General features: G+C 34.0%; 2 protein-coding genes across 5 annotated transcripts; one reads left to right on the top strand and one right to left on the bottom strand.

Moving 5' to 3' along the window:
- Window positions 1–5,004: 5,004 nt before the first annotated feature.
- LOC116144286 (pyridoxine/pyridoxamine 5'-phosphate oxidase 2-like) lies at window positions 5,005–7,004 on the top strand. Of its 2 annotated transcripts, none has more exons than XM_031429757.1 (7): window positions 5,005–5,133; window positions 5,208–5,257; window positions 5,315–5,390; window positions 5,481–5,513; window positions 5,624–5,719; window positions 6,643–6,807; window positions 6,889–7,004. In XM_031429757.1, the coding sequence occupies exons 1-7, from the start codon at window positions 5,044–5,046 to the stop codon at window positions 6,988–6,990; spliced, it is 612 nt and encodes a 203-aa protein (XP_031285617.1). In that variant the 5' UTR covers window positions 5,005–5,043; the 3' UTR covers window positions 6,991–7,004. The 2 variants fall into 2 exon arrangements, with proteins under 2 accessions (XP_031285617.1, XP_031285618.1); XM_031429758.1 differs by having other exon boundaries at window positions 5,333–5,390.
- A 1,985-nt stretch (window positions 7,005–8,989) lies between these two features.
- On the bottom strand, window positions 8,990–17,537 carry LOC116144156 (laccase-6-like). 3 transcript variants are annotated; one of them, XM_031429613.1, is made up of 7 exons: window positions 16,988–17,537; window positions 16,098–16,247; window positions 10,953–11,104; window positions 10,618–10,862; window positions 10,408–10,536; window positions 9,387–10,328; window positions 8,990–9,252 (listed from the first exon to the last, which is right to left on the bottom strand). In XM_031429613.1, the coding sequence occupies exons 3-7, from the start codon at window positions 11,093–11,095 to the stop codon at window positions 9,122–9,124; spliced, it is 1,590 nt and encodes a 529-aa protein (XP_031285473.1). In that variant the 5' UTR covers window positions 11,096–11,104; window positions 16,098–16,247; window positions 16,988–17,537; the 3' UTR covers window positions 8,990–9,121. The 3 variants fall into 3 exon arrangements, with proteins under 3 accessions (XP_031285473.1, XP_031285472.1, XP_031285471.1); XM_031429612.1 differs by lacking the exon at window positions 16,988–17,537 and having other exon boundaries at window positions 16,098–16,501; XM_031429611.1 differs by lacking the exons at window positions 16,098–16,247; window positions 16,988–17,537 and adding an exon at window positions 11,203–11,348.
- Window positions 17,538–18,608: the final 1,071 nt, after the last annotated feature.

An 18,608-nucleotide genomic window follows, 5' to 3' on the forward strand; every position in this document is an offset into this window, starting at 1 on the left:
ACGTGCGCCGGAGGACTGTTGCAGGCGGTGGTCTGCTAACGTGCGCCGCCCATGTAAAATGACCAATTTACCCCTTTACCGTTATATCAAACGTTTTTCCGTCACTTTAAGGGTGGGAATCTGGAATAAATTGAACCTGTGGTACTCACTTGAGATTGCGTCAAACCTTGGGTGGCAATATGTCGTTTACTCTATAGTCAAATTACCTAATCTTTCTCGTGAGGGCAAGAGGTGGACGGCGGGCTATCGGGATCAAGTAAGTGAGGGGTTTTGGGGAGAGGGCTAAGGGGACGAAGATGTTGGTGTCGGGGAAGGTCAACGACAGCGGATACGTGTCAGAACTGTTGCACGCGGTGAAGAATGAAAATTGGTTGCAAAAATTAGCAAAAATCGACCAAATTGGGGGTTGTCAAGGTTGTGAAAACGTTTCGAAAATGATTAAGCTATGAATCCGATCAATTTTGGTGAGAAAATTGATTGGAATCATCACTTCAATGTCGACAGCAACACTATGGCGGTGTAGAGGGGTGGAGATGCAATGTTTTCATCATTTTAGGGATCAAATGGGTGTTTTGAAATTTTAGACATTTAAATAACTAGTTTAGTTCATTTATGGGTGTGAATGGAAAATATGAAACATCGTTTTTTTTTTTTGTAAATTTATGTAAAAAAAAGTATAATGAATTTGGGCTTTTCTGGCTTTTTGGGGGCCCTTTGGACCAATTTTGATAAAAAATTATAAGCTTTTTTAGGTCCAATGGTATTTCTGTGAATCTATTTAAAAAAAATTTAAAATAATTTTGGGCCCTTTTTTGGGGCTTTTTTTTTTTTGGGCCCTAGGCAGGTGCCTTACCTGCCTACCCCTTGGGCCGGCCCTAGGAGAAAAGTCGAAGTTTTGCTGAAATAGTCATGGCAGAAAGAGTCGCCGCATGGCTTGGTTGTTGTGCGACCAATGCTAGGACCGACAGTGGGCGTGACGTGGCCGCTGTTGCACAACCATTCCGCACACTAGTAGCAATTCTTTCATTGGGTTCCAGCTTCGGATTTGCTTTGTTATAATTTGTTTTTTTTTTTTTCCTTTATTATGAGATTGATGATGGTGTACCATGTTAGGGTGGGGTTTTTTCTTTTGTGAGATAGATGATGGTTGGATAGTTTCAGTTTTGAGAGATGGTTGTGACTCTGTATTTGTAATGGTTGGTTTTTATGGAGTGATTTGAATTTGATGGTCGTGTAGATTATAATTTGATTTGTGAAATAAAGGAAGCTATTTTCAGCCTGGATAATGAAAAATAGAAGAGAAAAGAAGATGCATGGCGATCAAGGAGTTTTGCTCTTTTTTTTTAAGTTTTTGGGTTCAAATCTGGGGGTTACTTACCAGGCTATCACAATAATATTGTGACTTATTTGGTCATTTGAGCTTGTAGGATGTTTAATAAACTTCGAGACCACAATAACATTGTGGTTTACCTGATCCTTTGGGTTTGTAGGATGTTTAATGGAACTTGAGATTAGTTGAGGTGCATACAAGTTGGTCCGAACACCTCAGTTTAAAAAAATATATATAATATAATTATTAATTTTTTTTAAATATACTTCTTTTTTATTTTTTTATTGCTTAATGTTATTTAAATATAAAGTTAAAGGACAGGGGCAAGGTGGTTTCACCGATTTGCTACCCTTGTCACAGATTATATTAACTTTGGATAGTAACATAATATCAACTTTGGGTGGAAAAGTGGTATTTTAAAACTTTTTGGGTGGGAAGTGTCACTAAGCAAATGTTGCGTGGGAAAAGTTGTTTACTCCAAAAATAAATAATAAACATGTTAAAAAAAATGCATTGTAAAACGGCCCCATAACTTATGGTAAAGCCAAAGCTATAGATGGAAAAGTGACCCGACCCGCGTTGGGCCTGGGAAATTTGAGAGTTGGGCCGAGCTCGCCAGCAAGTACTAGTTGGGTTACGCCTGCCTCTTTTCAAAAGGGCTAGCCTAGCCCAACTCGATAACCCTAGCCTAACGTGTTTTTGTGTGGGCCGGGCCCAGAGGCCCACAAAAAAAAAGTAATTTTAAATTTTAATGTTTTTTTAATTAACTTTTCAAATATCAATTCAATTCAATTAATTTTTTTTAGTTAACATTTCAAATATTAATTCAATTGTAATATAAGAAAAATTAGATTTATTCATTTATCAAAAAAAAAAAAATAATAACAAATTATAACAATTATTGCATCATTAAAAACCTTACCAAGAAAAACTCAATTGGGACAAAAACTTGGTAAGGAAAACAGAGTGCAATAATTGATGGTTAATTTACAAATTACAAAGTTACAATTTACAAAACAACTAATTTGAGGATTGACTAGGACCTCCCTCAGCTATATTATCTAAATTACAAAATTGAAATGATTCTATTAAAGTATTGTCGATAACCTTATATTGATCCTGATGGTACGATCGTTCCCAATTTCGAAAACATGTGAGAACTTTAATCAATTTTGGTGAAAGTTTAGCCCTCCTTTCATTTAAAATTCTTCCACTTGCACTAAATGTTTGTTTGGATGAGACGGTAGAGGCAAGAACAGAGAAAATATCCAGGGCAAATCTTGATAGTATCGGAAAAATATATTTTATGGTTTTCCAATTATTTAAAACATTACAGTTGGCTCTTTCCTGTGAATCTGCTGGTAGCAAGTCAGGGGTTCTCAAATATTGGTGAAGCTCATTACTCTACAGTTACATGGAGAAGATTAAATTCGTTGTTAATGCTTCTGAAGAGGAGGCTATGCTTCGGGTTCGGGTCTTCTTTCGTCTATCAATTGCATTCCAAAAGTCAAAGTCTACATTTGTGTCTTCTACTAGTTCTTCCTCGGGTATTGTGCCTATTCGCTGGTTTCCATACCTACTTTCATGTTGCAAATATACCTTTCCAAGACACTTTCTTATTTGTCCTAGTTAATTGGCATAGTCTTCTTCTTGTAAATTTTCACTTAACATGTCTAAAACTTGTTCTAAACCCACTAATTTAAGCTTAGGATCAAATATAGCAACTAAACAATAAAGTAAAGGAATAGGTTTCCAATATTTTTTAAATTTAAATTTCATTGCTTCTATTGGTTCCACTAAAATTTCATTGTTTCTGTTTCGAGCAAATAAATTTGAAATTTCTAAAATTGTATGTATTATCAATGGACTAGTAGGATAATACACACAAAAAAGTTTTAAAGTTGTAACATAAAAAGTTTTAAGAAATGAATAAAAATTTTGAGCTATATGCCAATTACACTCTACCAAAAAATAAGGATCCCTCTTATTTGCTACAAAATAACTAATTAAATTTGCATAAGGTGAACATAAATCAAGCATTAAATAAGTACTATTCCATCTAATTGGCATGTCTAATGCAAAAGTTCAAGGAGACAAATTTGAAGTTTTACAAGCATCTTTAAATTTAAAATTTCTTCTATTACTACCAGTAATCAAAGCTAAATAATCCCTAATTCTATCAATATTATTTCTAATTCTTTTCATACCACTTTTTAAAATTAAATTAATAATGTGATATGCACAACGTTGGTGAAAAAACTTCAAATTGTTATAAAAAATAAAATTTAGTTTAAAAAAATATACAACTCTACTGTTAGCACTTGTATTATTTAAAGTTAAACTTATTACTTTGTTAACCAAATCATATTCTTCTAAAACTTCAATAATTTTAAAATAAATTTGTTGACCACTATGATCTACATCTATTAATTTAAATCCTAATAAAGATTTATTTAATTTACATTCGTTATCAAAATAATGACTAGTCACACAAATATAATCTTGTTTAGCTCTACCACTCCAAATATCGGTTGTTAGAGCCACACTAACATAACAACTATGTACTTTATTAAACAATTTCTAGTTGCAGTTTTAGAATAAGTTTTAAATTATGGTAAAAATGAATTTTTAATAATTTTTTCAAAATATTTATATTCAGCCATATTAATAGGGATCAGTTGCAGTAATATATAAAGTTAATTGTTTCCTATATACATCATAATTATAACGCCAAGTATTACCCGTACTAGTTATTTGAGTTTGATTGGTTTGTCTATATCAATGATGATTTATATGTTTATCTGCATGTTTTTTTAAAGTATTAGTACCATTACTTGCATCAGTTTTATAAATATTTTCACAATACTTGCATCTTGCTTTCTTCATTTGAACTCTATTTTCTATCTCGCAAAACTTTACTAAATGCATCCAAACATCTGATGTGTGCCTGTCATCGGTTTCAGTAGCTGCAGTTGATGAACCCACTTTTACTGCATATGGAGTTGGACGAGGACGATGATTATAAGAATGACCTTTAGAACCACTGGGAGTTGTAGCAGCATGGGGAGGAAGGAGGGAAATATTATGAGATGTATCAGATTCTGAGAATGGGAAAGCGAGACTATTTGAATCTACTACGTTTGTGTTAGTAAATTTAATGGAACTAGGATAATTTTCTTCATCATCGAAATTGATGGTGGGATTATGGAAATATCTACCTATTCTAGTTATAAAAAAAAAAAAAAAAAAAAGGATATAAAAGAATTAAAAAAGAAGAATTGGAATTTGAAAATATGAATTGAAAATTGCAAAAAGTGATAAAAATTAAAATGAAAGCAAATTTACAGCTAAGATTTGAAATTTTTTTAGAGCAAGAGGAATTGAAGAAAATGAAAACATTTTGGATGTGAGGAAATATAAAAAGTTTAAGCCCTATTTATACAGAAAAATGGTAGAAAAGAAAAGGACCAAAAAGAGCCTCCAATGATTGTATTTGAAAGGTAAAATTGGTTTTTGATTTTTCCTTTTTTTCGCCAACTGTTGGCCCGCCGGGTTGCCCGTTGGCAGCCGCGGGCCAACCGGCCGGATCGGATGGGTGTTTTTTTTTCTTTAAACAAAAATCAACCCGCCCCGCTGGGATACCCGGGCCGGGCTCAGCCAAAGCAAAATTTGTAGGAAGAACTAGTACGGGCAAAATTTGTAGAAAGAAGCGAATGGGAACAGCAACAGCGCCATGGAAGCTGCTTCTGTTACACGCGATGGAGTCCAACTCCCACCTCAAGCACTCGTCTTTCTTTCAGCTTGTACGTTTATCATTAGTTATTATTTTTTTTTTTTTTGGGTTCATAGTTGATTTTATGCTAAGTTTGGGTTTCAGGCAACGATTGGATTAAATGGGAGACCTTCGAATCGCACCGTCGTTTTCAGGTATTCTCTCAATTGAACCAAATTCGTTTGAAACAGAAATGGAATTAACGCCGTCAGTGGTTGTTGGGTTTTCAGAGGATTTCAAGAAAACAGTGACAAGATTCAAATCAACACTGACACACGTACTCGCAAGGTTCTGTAATTTTGGTTTCGTTTTTATTTAATTTATCCTATTTTTATTGCAGTCTCTTGTGTGTGTTGAGTTTTGGCTTAAAATTTGCAGATTGAAGAGCTTAAGCATTGTCCATTTGCCGAGGTAATTAGTGTTTGAGGTATACATATCGGATTGTTTGATATAATGAATTCAAAACTTTAAAAGTGCTCAAGTATGTTTGGTTATTTTCAGATGAAATTTTGATGTTTCAGATATGTTGGTACTTTACCGACTCTTGGGAGCAATTTCGGATCAATGGAAGAATTGATATTATTGATGGGTTGGATCCTGATCCTGTCAAACTACAGGTGATACTGGGTGTTGTCCCCTAATTTAAAGTGCATACGAGTACCCATTTTATTTTTGTTTATAGCATAGTGTTGCTCAGTTTTGCAACTTGATGCTGTATTTTGAGATTGACTTGGATGAATTGGTTGGTGTTTGACGTATAAAATTCCATTAGAAATCTGATAGTTTTCCTTTGAAATTCATAATTGATTACATGCGAAGAACATTTAAAAAAAAAAAAAAAGAAACCCCCAAGATTCCATGATTGAATTACCCTTCTATATCAGAACCCAAGTTGTGTTGAAGTTTAAAACATTCATGGCATGAAGTTCGTTCCAAGCGGATGGTTGAAACTTTTGGTTTAAGCAAGTGGAGGGCATTGACATCCAAGTTCAACTATTAGAGTTGTGGCAAACCTAACTTTATGAGTAATAGGCTATTTGTGATTTTCCATAACCTCCAGCAATTGGGGTTCTTCTGCTGCTTCTTCTTGAGATGCTAAATCTCAATTTGAATTATTCAAAACCTTTGTAGTCAGCTTAGGGTGGGGTGCTTAGTTTCTTTTTCCTGTTAATTACCTGTAATTGTAGATCATAGTTGCACAGCGTGGTGGCTGATATGTGGAAACTATAATAATTTAGTCCTTCTGTGTGTTTGTGTGTGTATGTTTGCTCTGCTTGAATATATTTACATTATCAAATGCCAAATAGCTTCACAAGAAACCTGCAATGAGATCATGATTTCTAGTTGGTGTTTTCGTTAAGTGGAAAGTCCTACACCCTGCTGTATATTAATGAAAATTAAGTTCCATAATAGATTACTTTGTTATATGCATTACCTAATAGATTTTGCTATCATGCTTTAATAACAATCTATCTCTCTCTTATTAAAGGCAATCTACATATTTTGTTTCATTTTTTTTCTTCTAAATTTCATGATGCAGATAAGAGAGAAATCTTGGTCTGCGAGTTCTGTGAAATCAAGATTGCAGTACTTGGGCTCTAATCCAGGTCTTCCCTGTCTAGAGCAACAACCCCTGGAGTTTTCTCTAGATTCTTCTACTGGCCCAGTTGATGCATTTTGCCTGCTGGTTCTAGATCCAGATCAGGTTAAAAAATTCTTCCTTAAAAAAGTCTTGACATTTTTGTATCTCTCTTTAACTTTTAACAGTTTGCATCTTATATCACAGGTTGATTACTTGAATCTGAAGAGTAATCAGAGGCTAATGTTTACATCTAGACTAAGTGATGATGGAGAGAAATGCTGGACTTCAGAGAGTGTCAACCCATAATCTTGATTTTGTGTTGGTAAGAATAATAATGAGAAAATCTGTTGCCACCTTGAACTTGAAACTTTTATAGAATTATTAGGGATTTGATTTGATATTTTTTAATAAAAAATCCATTCATGCACCCTAACTGCTACAGATTCTTTTCTTTTACCTGCTGGAATATAAGAGTGATAAGATTTATAAAATTTTCTTAAATAAATTAATACCACAAACAGGCAAAAGTCTTACTTACCTGATTGATGTGAAGTCCTGAAAATCAATGTTGTGAATGTATGTAAACCTTCCATGTAAAGCATCTTGCTTAAATGAGTATCCATTACAATGTGTTGCGGGAAAGTGGAGAATGAAGGAAATGTATTGGGGGAAGTAAGTTTCTTTCAAAACTGAGGTTATGGAATACTCATTTGAGCAAGAGGCCTTTCTATGGAAAGAATAAGAAAATTCAGCCATGCCTTTCAGGAAATAAAAAGACTAATCTTATATTCTTTTCATATGTATCTCATCTACCACTACTCACAATTCTCTCTGAGAGGTGGTTGTACCAGCCTGGCCAATTTTAATTATTAGTTGTTGAAAATTTTCCTTCAGTGGAATACGGATATTTGGGCTGTTAGCTGGGCATGAAACAGCATTGCCTAGTCTTATTTGCCCAAACTTTTGAAGAAAGATTCCTTGTGGAATATTTGATTATCGAGACATTCTTAGGTAATTTATAATCATATTTTTAATAATATGTAGATTTATTTTAACAATATGTTAGTATTTGTTTTAAAAACACTATCTTATTACAATCTAAAGTTTTTATCCGGCTAAAAGATTTGAGTATAACAGTGTTTAGAATATGATTAAATCGCTAAGTGAAGAGGTATTGTGCTTCTCAAGTTAATTGTACTACACTATTAAGTACTACACTACTAAGTACTACATAATGATATTAGGAGTAGATTTAAATATTTTAATTAAGGTCATTGTGAGTATATAATTTCAACTCTAATTCGTGTAAGCACTCAGAAACATGCGATTATGGGGGTTGGTGCTTGTTTAAAATTCTATTCGTTTCACTGGTCTAATGGATCTTAAAATCCAGATGGATGATATGTCTGATTTTCAACATGTACCCCATGTTTTTGATAAAGTGTCTCACAGTCTCTTCCATCAACCTTTTTTTTTTTTTTTTTTTTTTTTTTTTATTGGGTGTACCACGTCCATGTGATGCTCAACGTGTGGCTAAGAAGGAGGCCTATCCGCCTTTCAAAGGCTGGGTGACCTCAGAGTCAGTTCTATTATTGACTTTCTGATTTGCTGGCTGCTGCAGATAAGGTATGTTGTAAATTTGTGCGTAAAATTTACACTTGCTGCATTAACTGAATTATTATCATCAATATTAATACTAACTAGACATTAACTTGTCTGTGATTAATGGGTAAATGTGGATTTCTAATGGAATACAGTATTTGGGGTTTAGGGTGATGCCAAGTCCTGGCAACATAGAAAGCCAAGCATTTTTATTCGTTTATATTGTTTAGCTGCATACATCAGTATGCTTCTCACAATTTTTGTGCGTTGGTGTAAGTTAAGATTGGATATGGTTGCTGCTTTGTTTATCATCAATAACGCATAGGGCTTCAAATTTTGTTTTGTTTCTCACTTTCACTGCCATTCACATTACTTAAAACTATCGCTATTTGCTGTAAAATACAACCTTTTCACTGTTCGCAACTGCTACTACCTACTACTCCAATAATATTTTCAAATTTGGTCTGCCCAAAAATAGCATCTAAAAGTAAATGGCCCTTAAGCTGCATGTGGGATTGTATTTTGTGATTGGGTTGTTTGTTTTCTGGATTTTGGAATTGTTATAGGCAATAATGACCATTTTGGTTCTCTCACTGTGTTTTATACATAAATTTATCAGTTTCCCAATTCGTTATTTATAGTAGAAATCACATTACGTAAAACATTATATAATTTAAAATGAGTAAATTGGAAAGATGGTTTATCAGTTTTATTAATTTCCCAACCATTACTTCTTTACACCCACAATTTCACGGTGTCAGAGAAATGAACCATAGATTTTACACACTTGCACTAAATTCATCCCATTTTGTGCGATTTAATTTATTAAAAATTTCTAACACTTGGGCAAGTCTGCAGGCGGATGAGGTAGTGTCTCCAGCTCTCCTTTCCCATTCTTCACTATCAATACTGTACCTAATCCCCACGACTGGTGTATATCGAAGTGACAATGCATAAACCAAACCCCTGCATTTAAATAAACTTTATCATCACGTAGTAATATTTACATTCTAACAAGTCAATACATACATAATTATCCAGAAACAATGCTTGTTTAACAATTAAAGGAAAAAAAAAAAAAAAAAAAAAAAAGACATTACCTGGATTGTCTGCAGTGAACCGAATTGCAGCCCATCCGCCTACAGGAACTCCAATTGTGTTCATGTAAGGGGGATCCACCAGATTGAAATTTACAGTTTGTGGATTATAGTTGCCGGTACCATAACCCACAACATAGAAGCTGTAGCCATGAAGATGAATTGGATGGTTTTCGGTGGTGAGGGTCCCAGTATCTTGCAAGATAATTTGCACTCTAGTTCCATATTCAAGGATCTTGGTCCGAGTCCCATTCATTGACTGTGTGTCATTAGGGATGTTATTAGGAGCCCCATTGACAAAGTCATAGAATTTAAGGGGCGCACCAGGGAAGTCCTCTGTGAAATGGCCATCAATTTTCTTATAATAAGCTTCCAAAACTGAAACACTAGGCTTAATAAAACTAATGTTGTTCATTGAAGCTGCCATAACCCCATTATTAACTCCTTGGCAATTTTGTTGGGGTGTTTTGGACTGGCACTTTTGGACATTCAATCCAATCGTGACAAAAAGGTTACTGTCTATTTCTTTTGGAACTTGAACAGGATTTAAGCTTCTTAATCCATCCATGACAGTCTTAACAGCAAGATTATCGTTAAAGTTTGGTAATTTAGCTGGAAATGATAAACTATTCGGTATGGCTCCTAAGTATTGGAAGTAAGAAATTGCTGATATGTTTTGAAATGAGACGTTCTGTGCAGACATGTATGGTCCCATAGCCATGGAATATTTTGCTGTTGGTTGATCAGCAGTGACGAGGACGTTCATGGTCTGTCCTGGTCCAAGCATCACACGGTCTGTAACGAATGGCTTTGTGTACTCAGCATCAGCTTCCACAATTGTTAATTTGTGATTAGCAATAGCGAAAAAGTTCTCCATGTTTAAGCCTGCGTTTATTAGCCTTAATAGATACGTCTTCCCAGGGACAACGTCAATCTTATACACATCTGAAATTATGATTGCATTAATTAAATAATCTAAAAGTTAAAGCGATAAATTATATTAAAAAATTGCTTAATTATTTACCATTGACAGAGCAATTGTAGTTGGGACCAGGGTGGCCGTTGATGGTATATGCATTAGCCGGTGGAGGAACTCCTCCGCTAGCTAGAACTTGCCGCTCAAGTTGTACTACGTCCTGCAGCCAATACTCACCTGACACATTTCAAAATATAAGAATTCGGAACAAATTCAATTTACATGCATTAGTTTTAATTAATCATTACACAGCTTTACCAAGGATTATAATATGCTCTTCATGGGGGTACTTGAAAGGGTAAGGGACCCCAGTCTTGGGATACACAATAAGAGCACCATAAACGGTGCCCCGAAGCCATGAAACATGAGCATGCCAAAAAAACGTGCCCTTCTGTTGAACCAAAGTGAACTCATATGTGAAAGTCTGTCCTGGTTGAATGGGGCACTGGGTAATGTAAGACGGTCCATCAAACCAGCACGAGAGTCTTTGCCTCACTCCATGCCTGCAAATATATAAATGGCCAATAACAAATTTAAGATCATTAATTAATTAATTAATGATTTATCTAATGGACGAAATATTGATAGCTTACCAATGAATTGTAGCATTGTAAGGTGATTGATTAGTAACTTTGACAATCACTCTATCATCTTCTTGTGCATAAACTACGGGGCCTGGGAACATGTTATTGACTGTGACGATTTCATTGGAGTTACACAGTTTAGTGACTCTCATAGTTTGTATCTGATTGACATGATCAAAACTGTAAGTCATTAGAAAAAGAAGTTGAAACATATTCAGTTAATATACAAATATTAAATGATAAGAGTAGTAAAAGAGACCTTGAAATCATAAAATCTAGTTGATCTCCCTCCAGGCCAAATCGCCATAACATGTACTGTGCAGGCACAGGACAACAAGCTTAACCATAGAATGAATAAAGTATTGGTTAAGCTGGACATTTTGAGAGAGAGAGAGAGAGAGAGAGAGAGAGAGAGAGAGAGTGATTAATTACAAGAGTTGAAGTGGAGAGTAGAGTGGGAAGAAGGTGGTTTTAATAGAGAGTGAGGGATGTATTTTTTTAAGGTCGGGAGGGGGAAAGGGGGTTTGTCTAGTTGTATTATGTTTGTCAGCTTTCATGATTCCTCTAACATGGTTTCGTGATAATAAGATGTTGGAAGCGTGATTGTATATTGTGACCCAATGTGGGGAAAGTTTAGCCTAATTCTCTTTATATCTTTTAAAGGAATAAAAAGATGGTTTATTTTCTTTATGGTTCATAATTTGTCAGCAATTTTGCTGTGGAAATCATGTCTTTTTGACTGAGAAAATAGCCCTATCTATCTATATATATATACTTACCTCTAATAAATCCTCTAAACCCCACTAGCACACCAACCATAGCACAGCCAGCCACTCTGCTAGGTCTGAGTCGATCGATGCCTTACAAATAATGATACCACAAATAGAAGGAATGTTTTTACATGACAGACATCCGCCAATGAAATGCTAGAAAAAGAAGTAAAAAAAGACATTTAGCTTTGCAGCACTCAAACAAAAATGTGGGCTTGTTTGTTATGCTTTTCTTAGACATCTTCTTAACTTCTTTTACTCAATCATAAGCAAACTTCCTGCACGCCATCCTAATACTTGTGCCTCTGTAACTGTGGCCCTCTCCTGTTCACACCAATTTCTTTATTATCTTTGTAAGATTATTTGTCAAATGTTTGTTCATCATTAATGTCAACAATTTTTACCCATTTCACTCTTGAAGCTCTATGATTAGGGTGATGAAATTATGATTGATGATTGAGACTCCCATGTGATTGATTAACCACTTATCTTGAGAGATTATTGCATATATATATTTACTGTCCTTAAATAAACAACTTAAATAGCAGTAGAAGCTTCTATTATATAAGTAAGAAACTCTGCAAGTTAGTGTTTCAATTCGCAGAATACCCATCTTAATCTAAATTGAAATTAAGAGCATGAACTGAAGGTTTCTCAAGTTTCAAAACCTTGGAAAAAAAAAATCAAAGTAAATTAAGAGTGATTGATTTGCATAGAGGGTGCTCCTCAAAGCAGGCACAAAAACAACTGTAAGACAATAAATAGTTATAAAGGAATGTGTAGAATTGCATGCACAATATTCCACCCAATTGACAAAAAGGGAAACTGAAAAACTTGAAGAAAATATACATAATGTCGACCAAAATTCAGTGAATAGATGATTGTGTCCAACTGAAAACTTATGTATCATGCTGCAGGCCTGCGTGTGAAAGTATCTTCTTTGCTGATTAAAAACATGATTATTTCTCTATTAATCAATTAAATCCTACACTACGTACTCCTTATCAAGATTTATTTACATAAATTGAAGCAGTTGGCCTAAAAACTCCACGTAAACGGAAGACATTAATCAACCCATTTATATATCTTCCAATTCAAAGAAAACTAATTAAATAAATACAACATTCTAACCGAAACATAGACCTTTTTGCTCTTATTTAATAAATATAAGTTGAGTATATGTAATGTTTGGTTAAATAGTAATAAGTTTATGTATCAACATCAAGATCTTTGATAAAAGAGTGCATAGGATAGGAGTTGAAAATTAGGATCGTCAGCTTTCACTTATAGGGACAAAATGTTTAGGTCTAAAAGAGTTGACTCTCCACTTCTTAAACATATAATGTAACTTAAGCTTTTTCTGCTACAGCATAATTACACTTGAAAAAGAATAAATAAAATTTAAGAGTGAACTGCACTCCACCAAATATCTCTTTTAATTCTAATTCTTTAATGGTCTCTTTTCATAAATAAATAATTATCTCTTTTAATTCTTTAATGGTTCTAGATCCAGATGGTGCCTTAAGAGTATCAATAATACTATACTTACAAAGAAAGATCTTTGTAAAATTTCTTTGTAAGTGTAGTATTACTCTAAGAGTATTTATGCATCGACATTGCAATTAAGACAGCTTTTTAATCCGGTGTGCAAGATGTCAACTAATTCGGTGATAAAAAAAAAATATGTAGAAATATATATAATTAAAAATTAAATGTTTATTTACCAAACACTATTTCAACTTTAAAGCAGTACACGTAGGATGCTTAATTAGCTCAGTAATTACTATTAAAAAGACATCAAGAATTCAGTAAGGTTAGAGAAAATGCCAACGGTTATCGATAACAATCAAATATAGTCTTACCTTAAGGGATTGGTTTGATAGTTAATAAAGTTTGTTCAATTTCTTGAGTTTTTGAGTTTAAATTTTGAGGTCACTTATCACAATAATATTGTGATTTATCTGATTATTTAGACTATAAAGTATTTAATAGACTTTCAAGATTAATTGAAATGTACGCAAACTGGTTTGAATATCCTAATTACTAACCAAAAAATAAAAAATAAAAATATGGTCTTACAAGGATCGAGGAAATGTGTTTAGTGGTTCTGCCTTCTGCGAGTTTCGTAAACAATGGTTGTGAAAGAATGATTACTGTTACGCTGTCTATAAACTTTCTTTATAACAAACCCATTATAATAGTAAGGAGGTGATGTGTTTGTATTTAATTGTTAATTGAGTTAGTAATTTTGAAGAATAAAACTGTTCTAATTCATAAATATTATCCTTCCAAGGTCCACCTTGTCCTTATCTGGCCAAATTCCGGGAGGTAAAGCCAAAACCTTGTAGCATGCAGCCAATAAAATAGTAGAATGTGTAGCCACAGAATCCATGAGTTACTTAAGTTCGCAGATGAGAAAATTAGCAAAAAGAACAGAAGAGGCATTAAATACAACCAGTCTCATTTCCTGGACTCTGCATAACCATTTGGCATGTAAATGCAACACAGCTAAATAGAAACTCCTTACAAATTGACAGTCCATTATAGCAAAGCAGAACCCAGCATTTGAATGCAGGTATCTGAATTCCATTACTTTTTCGGACCTCCCAATGAAGCCAAAAAAGTTAAAGAAACTCTATACAGTATACACACCAAGACAAAATTTTGTAACAAACCATTGTAACCTCCTCGCACTAAAAGTTTATCTTATAATCAAAAGAATCATGTTTTTATTTGTTAGGCTAGTAGCTCAAGCAGAAAAAAGGTGTTTGAAATCCATATTTCTCTCTTTTATCTTCTTCAATATCAGTTACACACAGAAACTCATATCATGGCTATGAGATGTTTGAGTTTTTCAACCCAGAGAACTGACAAAGTACAGGTTTCAAGAAGTAGGATTCTGGAGGAGAAACGAGCTAGGCTCTACATTATCAGGCGTTGTGTTTTGATGCTGCTTTGCTGGAGAGATCATGAAGATGAGTGATCAATTTTTATGGATATGCAGTATGGTATATAATTACCTTAGTCTGGGACCATATAAATTAGGCTTTATGAAGAAAATAGGGTAACAGTAAACATAGTGTTGCAAGTAATCCAAACTCTGACCATCTATGTACTGCCTATCTATGCATTTTCTGTTTTACTTCATCTTTCTCTCTTTCTGGGGTGTTATTTATATTTACTTTGAACAATCATCTTTCTTGACTCACTTGAACAAGCCTGCACGCTCAACCTCAAACAAAACTAACGCACCTACGACTATTCCTTTCTTTTGTTTCTCATCAGAAGTTGCAATTTAATGGCATGTATATGATAAGGTAAAAATCTTATACTAGCAGAGAAATTTAAAACTACTTGTGGCAGCGTGTCATGTTAGGATTTCGATAAAAAGAATTGCAATGAATTTCATAGGCAACATGGACTAATAATTAGAGAAGCAAAAATATATTTTTTTGGATGCTACAGCAAAGGTTTTAATTCGGCAGCATAGAAAGTCACCCACACATTTTAGCATCCAGATTTGCCAAACAACTCCAGAAGTGGAGAACATTATCTGAACTGCCTCACAAACTATTAGAATGATCACTGTCTTCAACAAATTAAGTCACATTAATAGATTTTGTTGTATGCTGCAGCAAGGATGTTGTTCTCGCAGCAATTAGAAAACTATGTTGCATCTCATTAAACCAGACAAGGAAACGACATTGGCATAAATTCACTCCATACTCTTTACAAACAAGATTTTCCGACAACTCCCAGTTGGGAAACATTCCTTAGATTAAGTCACTCCTTAACGGTTAAAGAAGTAATGATAGATTTTGTCGTGTGCAGCCGCAAAATCCTCATTTTGTCGCCAACTGAAAATGTCAAATCTAGCTATCCAACAAAATTAATATGATAGCATCCAATATCGGAACCACACTCTTAGTCTTTTTCACCAAGATCTCGCAACCTACTCCATATTACAAATGTTCCCTGAATTAACTCACTAAATGCTATAATAAATGAGAATACCAAAAATTTCTCAGTAGACTGCTGTATGCTGGAGCAGATATATCACTTTGGTGGCAATCAAGCACGTCATTTTGCATCAAATAGGAGAAAGAACAATATCAATTCATAAAACCTTAATCGATAGCCTTTAGCACTAAGATTTCCCAACCAACTCAACAACAAAGAAACAATCCCAAATTCAAATTTCTAAACACAACCTTTGTATCACCAACTATTAACAGTCATTGCAGAGGAAACAAAACAGGTAAGGAATCAAATGATGTGCATGAAGGGTAACAATCATTCATTTCTCTTATATACTTGTACAGCAAAGAAATATTAGAATTTGATTGTCTGGTTAAAAAAAAATTTTTGAAGAATGAACAAGTACCTTAAAATTCCACCAAGACAGCCAGTAATTGGCTCCGCAAGTTCAATCTATGTAACTGCTGTTTCCTTTTAACCTCTGAAGTCTGAAGTCACTGATATAAAATCCTTAAACTTTAAGAAGGGATGCTCTGTATTCAGTTCTCTCTCACTGCTGATGGAGGTGAATGAAAAGCCCTATCAACTCTCCAATTAACCTAAATGCTCATCAAGCAGCTAAATACTTTGTCAAGCAATATTTTAGTATTTCAGAAAACAATATATGATGTTGTGACCAAAGGGAAAAGCACCCTTCAAACACAAATTGTTTTAAAACTCCAATTAGAACTACTACTCTACCTTAAACTGGTCTTAGTTTGCCTCACATAAAAACTATCACAACAGCAAGGCTCACTACAGGTAAATCAGAACATCTAATCATTGTGTTGGAAGGAGATCAAAACAAACAAAAATCAATCTCCATGAATTTTCCTGACATAGACCAAACTGAATATTCAGTCTACATCTCATTGTACTCTGCTGACTCAATATTCTAGCTATTACTGACTGTTCATAAGCATCCAATTCCTTAAGTAAAACAACACGACGTGATAGTAAATTTTAGATGAAATGCTATTCAAATTCAGACCAAAACAATGTACAAAACTATTTCGTTTTTAATCTAAAAATCTAAGTCAGCAAATTGTAAATGTGACCAAAGAAGAACTTAAATACAATTCAAACTTGCAGATGGACGAAATTTTCCCCACCATAAAGAATTTTAGAAAAGCTCAATTGAATTAGAGAAAATAAATGAAGATGGAAATTCAGACTTAACCCATTTAGTTTTTAAATAGATAACCTCACAATGACATAAGTAAGTTAGAATTTTCATGTATAACCATATTTATTTACCATTCGATTAGTAAATAGAAGCAAGTTGATGAGGCGCAAGTTTCTACAAGAAGCTACATGCGTTGATACACAGATTCTTACCAAAACAAGAAAAGAAAAAACACAAATAATTATATAAAAAGAAACCATACATAACGAACCCTAGAAGAGTAAAATATGATCAAACTTGAAGCTTATTGACATCGGAGGCGACGGTGGGCTCCAGGCCGTCTTGGCCGGTGGGTCTGGCCAACATAAGTGGTCGATCCTTGGCCTCTTCCTCGTCTTCGAGATCGGTGGTGCTGAGGTTGATGCAGGAGCAGCGTTCCAGCGAGGCAAAGAAAGCGATGGCGACGTTGGTGCCCACCCAGTTGGCCATGCGATCCAATTTATCACATGACATGAAGCTGCAATTATTGTCCATTGGTTGATTGATTGACATATTGTTGGGTGAGATTTGACTCATATTGATGATGATGATGATGAGTATCACAGGGAGAGGACAAACGGAACCTTGGTTCTTTTTGTTTGTCACTAGTTACTACTACTATGTAACGGACCGTTGTTGTTTTTGTATGCCTCCGTTTGGCAGAAGAGCTATTAAAAAAAGTATAACTATGCCGTATTTTATATTGGAAAATGTTAACACGTGTCATTTATATTACAAAAGGTTTATCTTATTAACATGTTTTTACTTATTTGTTATCCAAATGTCTATTTTTAAGAATCAAATTTAAAACAAATCCTTTCAAATTGAATCTCTAAGCAAAACGATCTTACCCCTTTACTTTCACTTCCCTCTCTTCTTTTCTCTTCTCCTTCTCTCTTTTCACTGAAACAACACTACATTTATAACATTTTTATACAATTCTAATATGATAGTTCGTGATTGGTTAACTGGGTCTCATTTATCTAAATATAAATTAGTCAATCATAAACTGTCACATCAATATTGTATAAAAAAGTTATATGAAAAAGTTATAAGTATATGCTTTATTGTTTTCACAATTACTTCGTATCACACATAAAACTTATCTTCATAATCTTAACCCAAAATAAACTAAACACGTCAAATTTAAATCTTTATAGCCTATTTTTTTACAAGAAAAAAAACCTATATACCCATCTTTAAACCAAAATATACTTATTTCTTCTCTAACCTAATTTAATTTACAAAATCAAAACACAATTTCCCAAGTATGTTTCAAATAACACCAATAAAATGTTAATTAAGTGAATATTATATTTAACTCGTATGATTGTTTCTAGTTAAAAAAATTATTTAAAATATTAAAATTACTAGAAAATAATGAACAAACTTCTTACGTTAATGTATTATGGTAACATTACATGTCTCATCTGTGACTATCTAATAATCTACTATTAGGGGTGTAAACTAGTCGAGTCGAGCTAAGTATCATCCTAAACGAGCTTGGCTCAGTTAAGCATCAGACGAGTTCGAGTCGAATCACAAGTCGACCAAGTCAAGAAAATTCGGCTCGTGTCGGCTCGTTTAACGCGAGCTCAAATTGACTCGATTATGGTTCGATTACGGCTCGTTTAGCCCTTTTTTAATATAACTTACAGATCTTGCTTTACACAAATCAGATACAATTTTTGATAAATTTGCATCTAAATCAAC

The sequence above is a fragment of the Pistacia vera genome, unplaced genomic scaffold (genome assembly GCF_008641045.1).
Source record: "Pistacia vera cultivar Batoury unplaced genomic scaffold, PisVer_v2 Contig44, whole genome shotgun sequence".
NCBI classification, from domain to species: domain Eukaryota; kingdom Viridiplantae; phylum Streptophyta; class Magnoliopsida; order Sapindales; family Anacardiaceae; genus Pistacia; species Pistacia vera.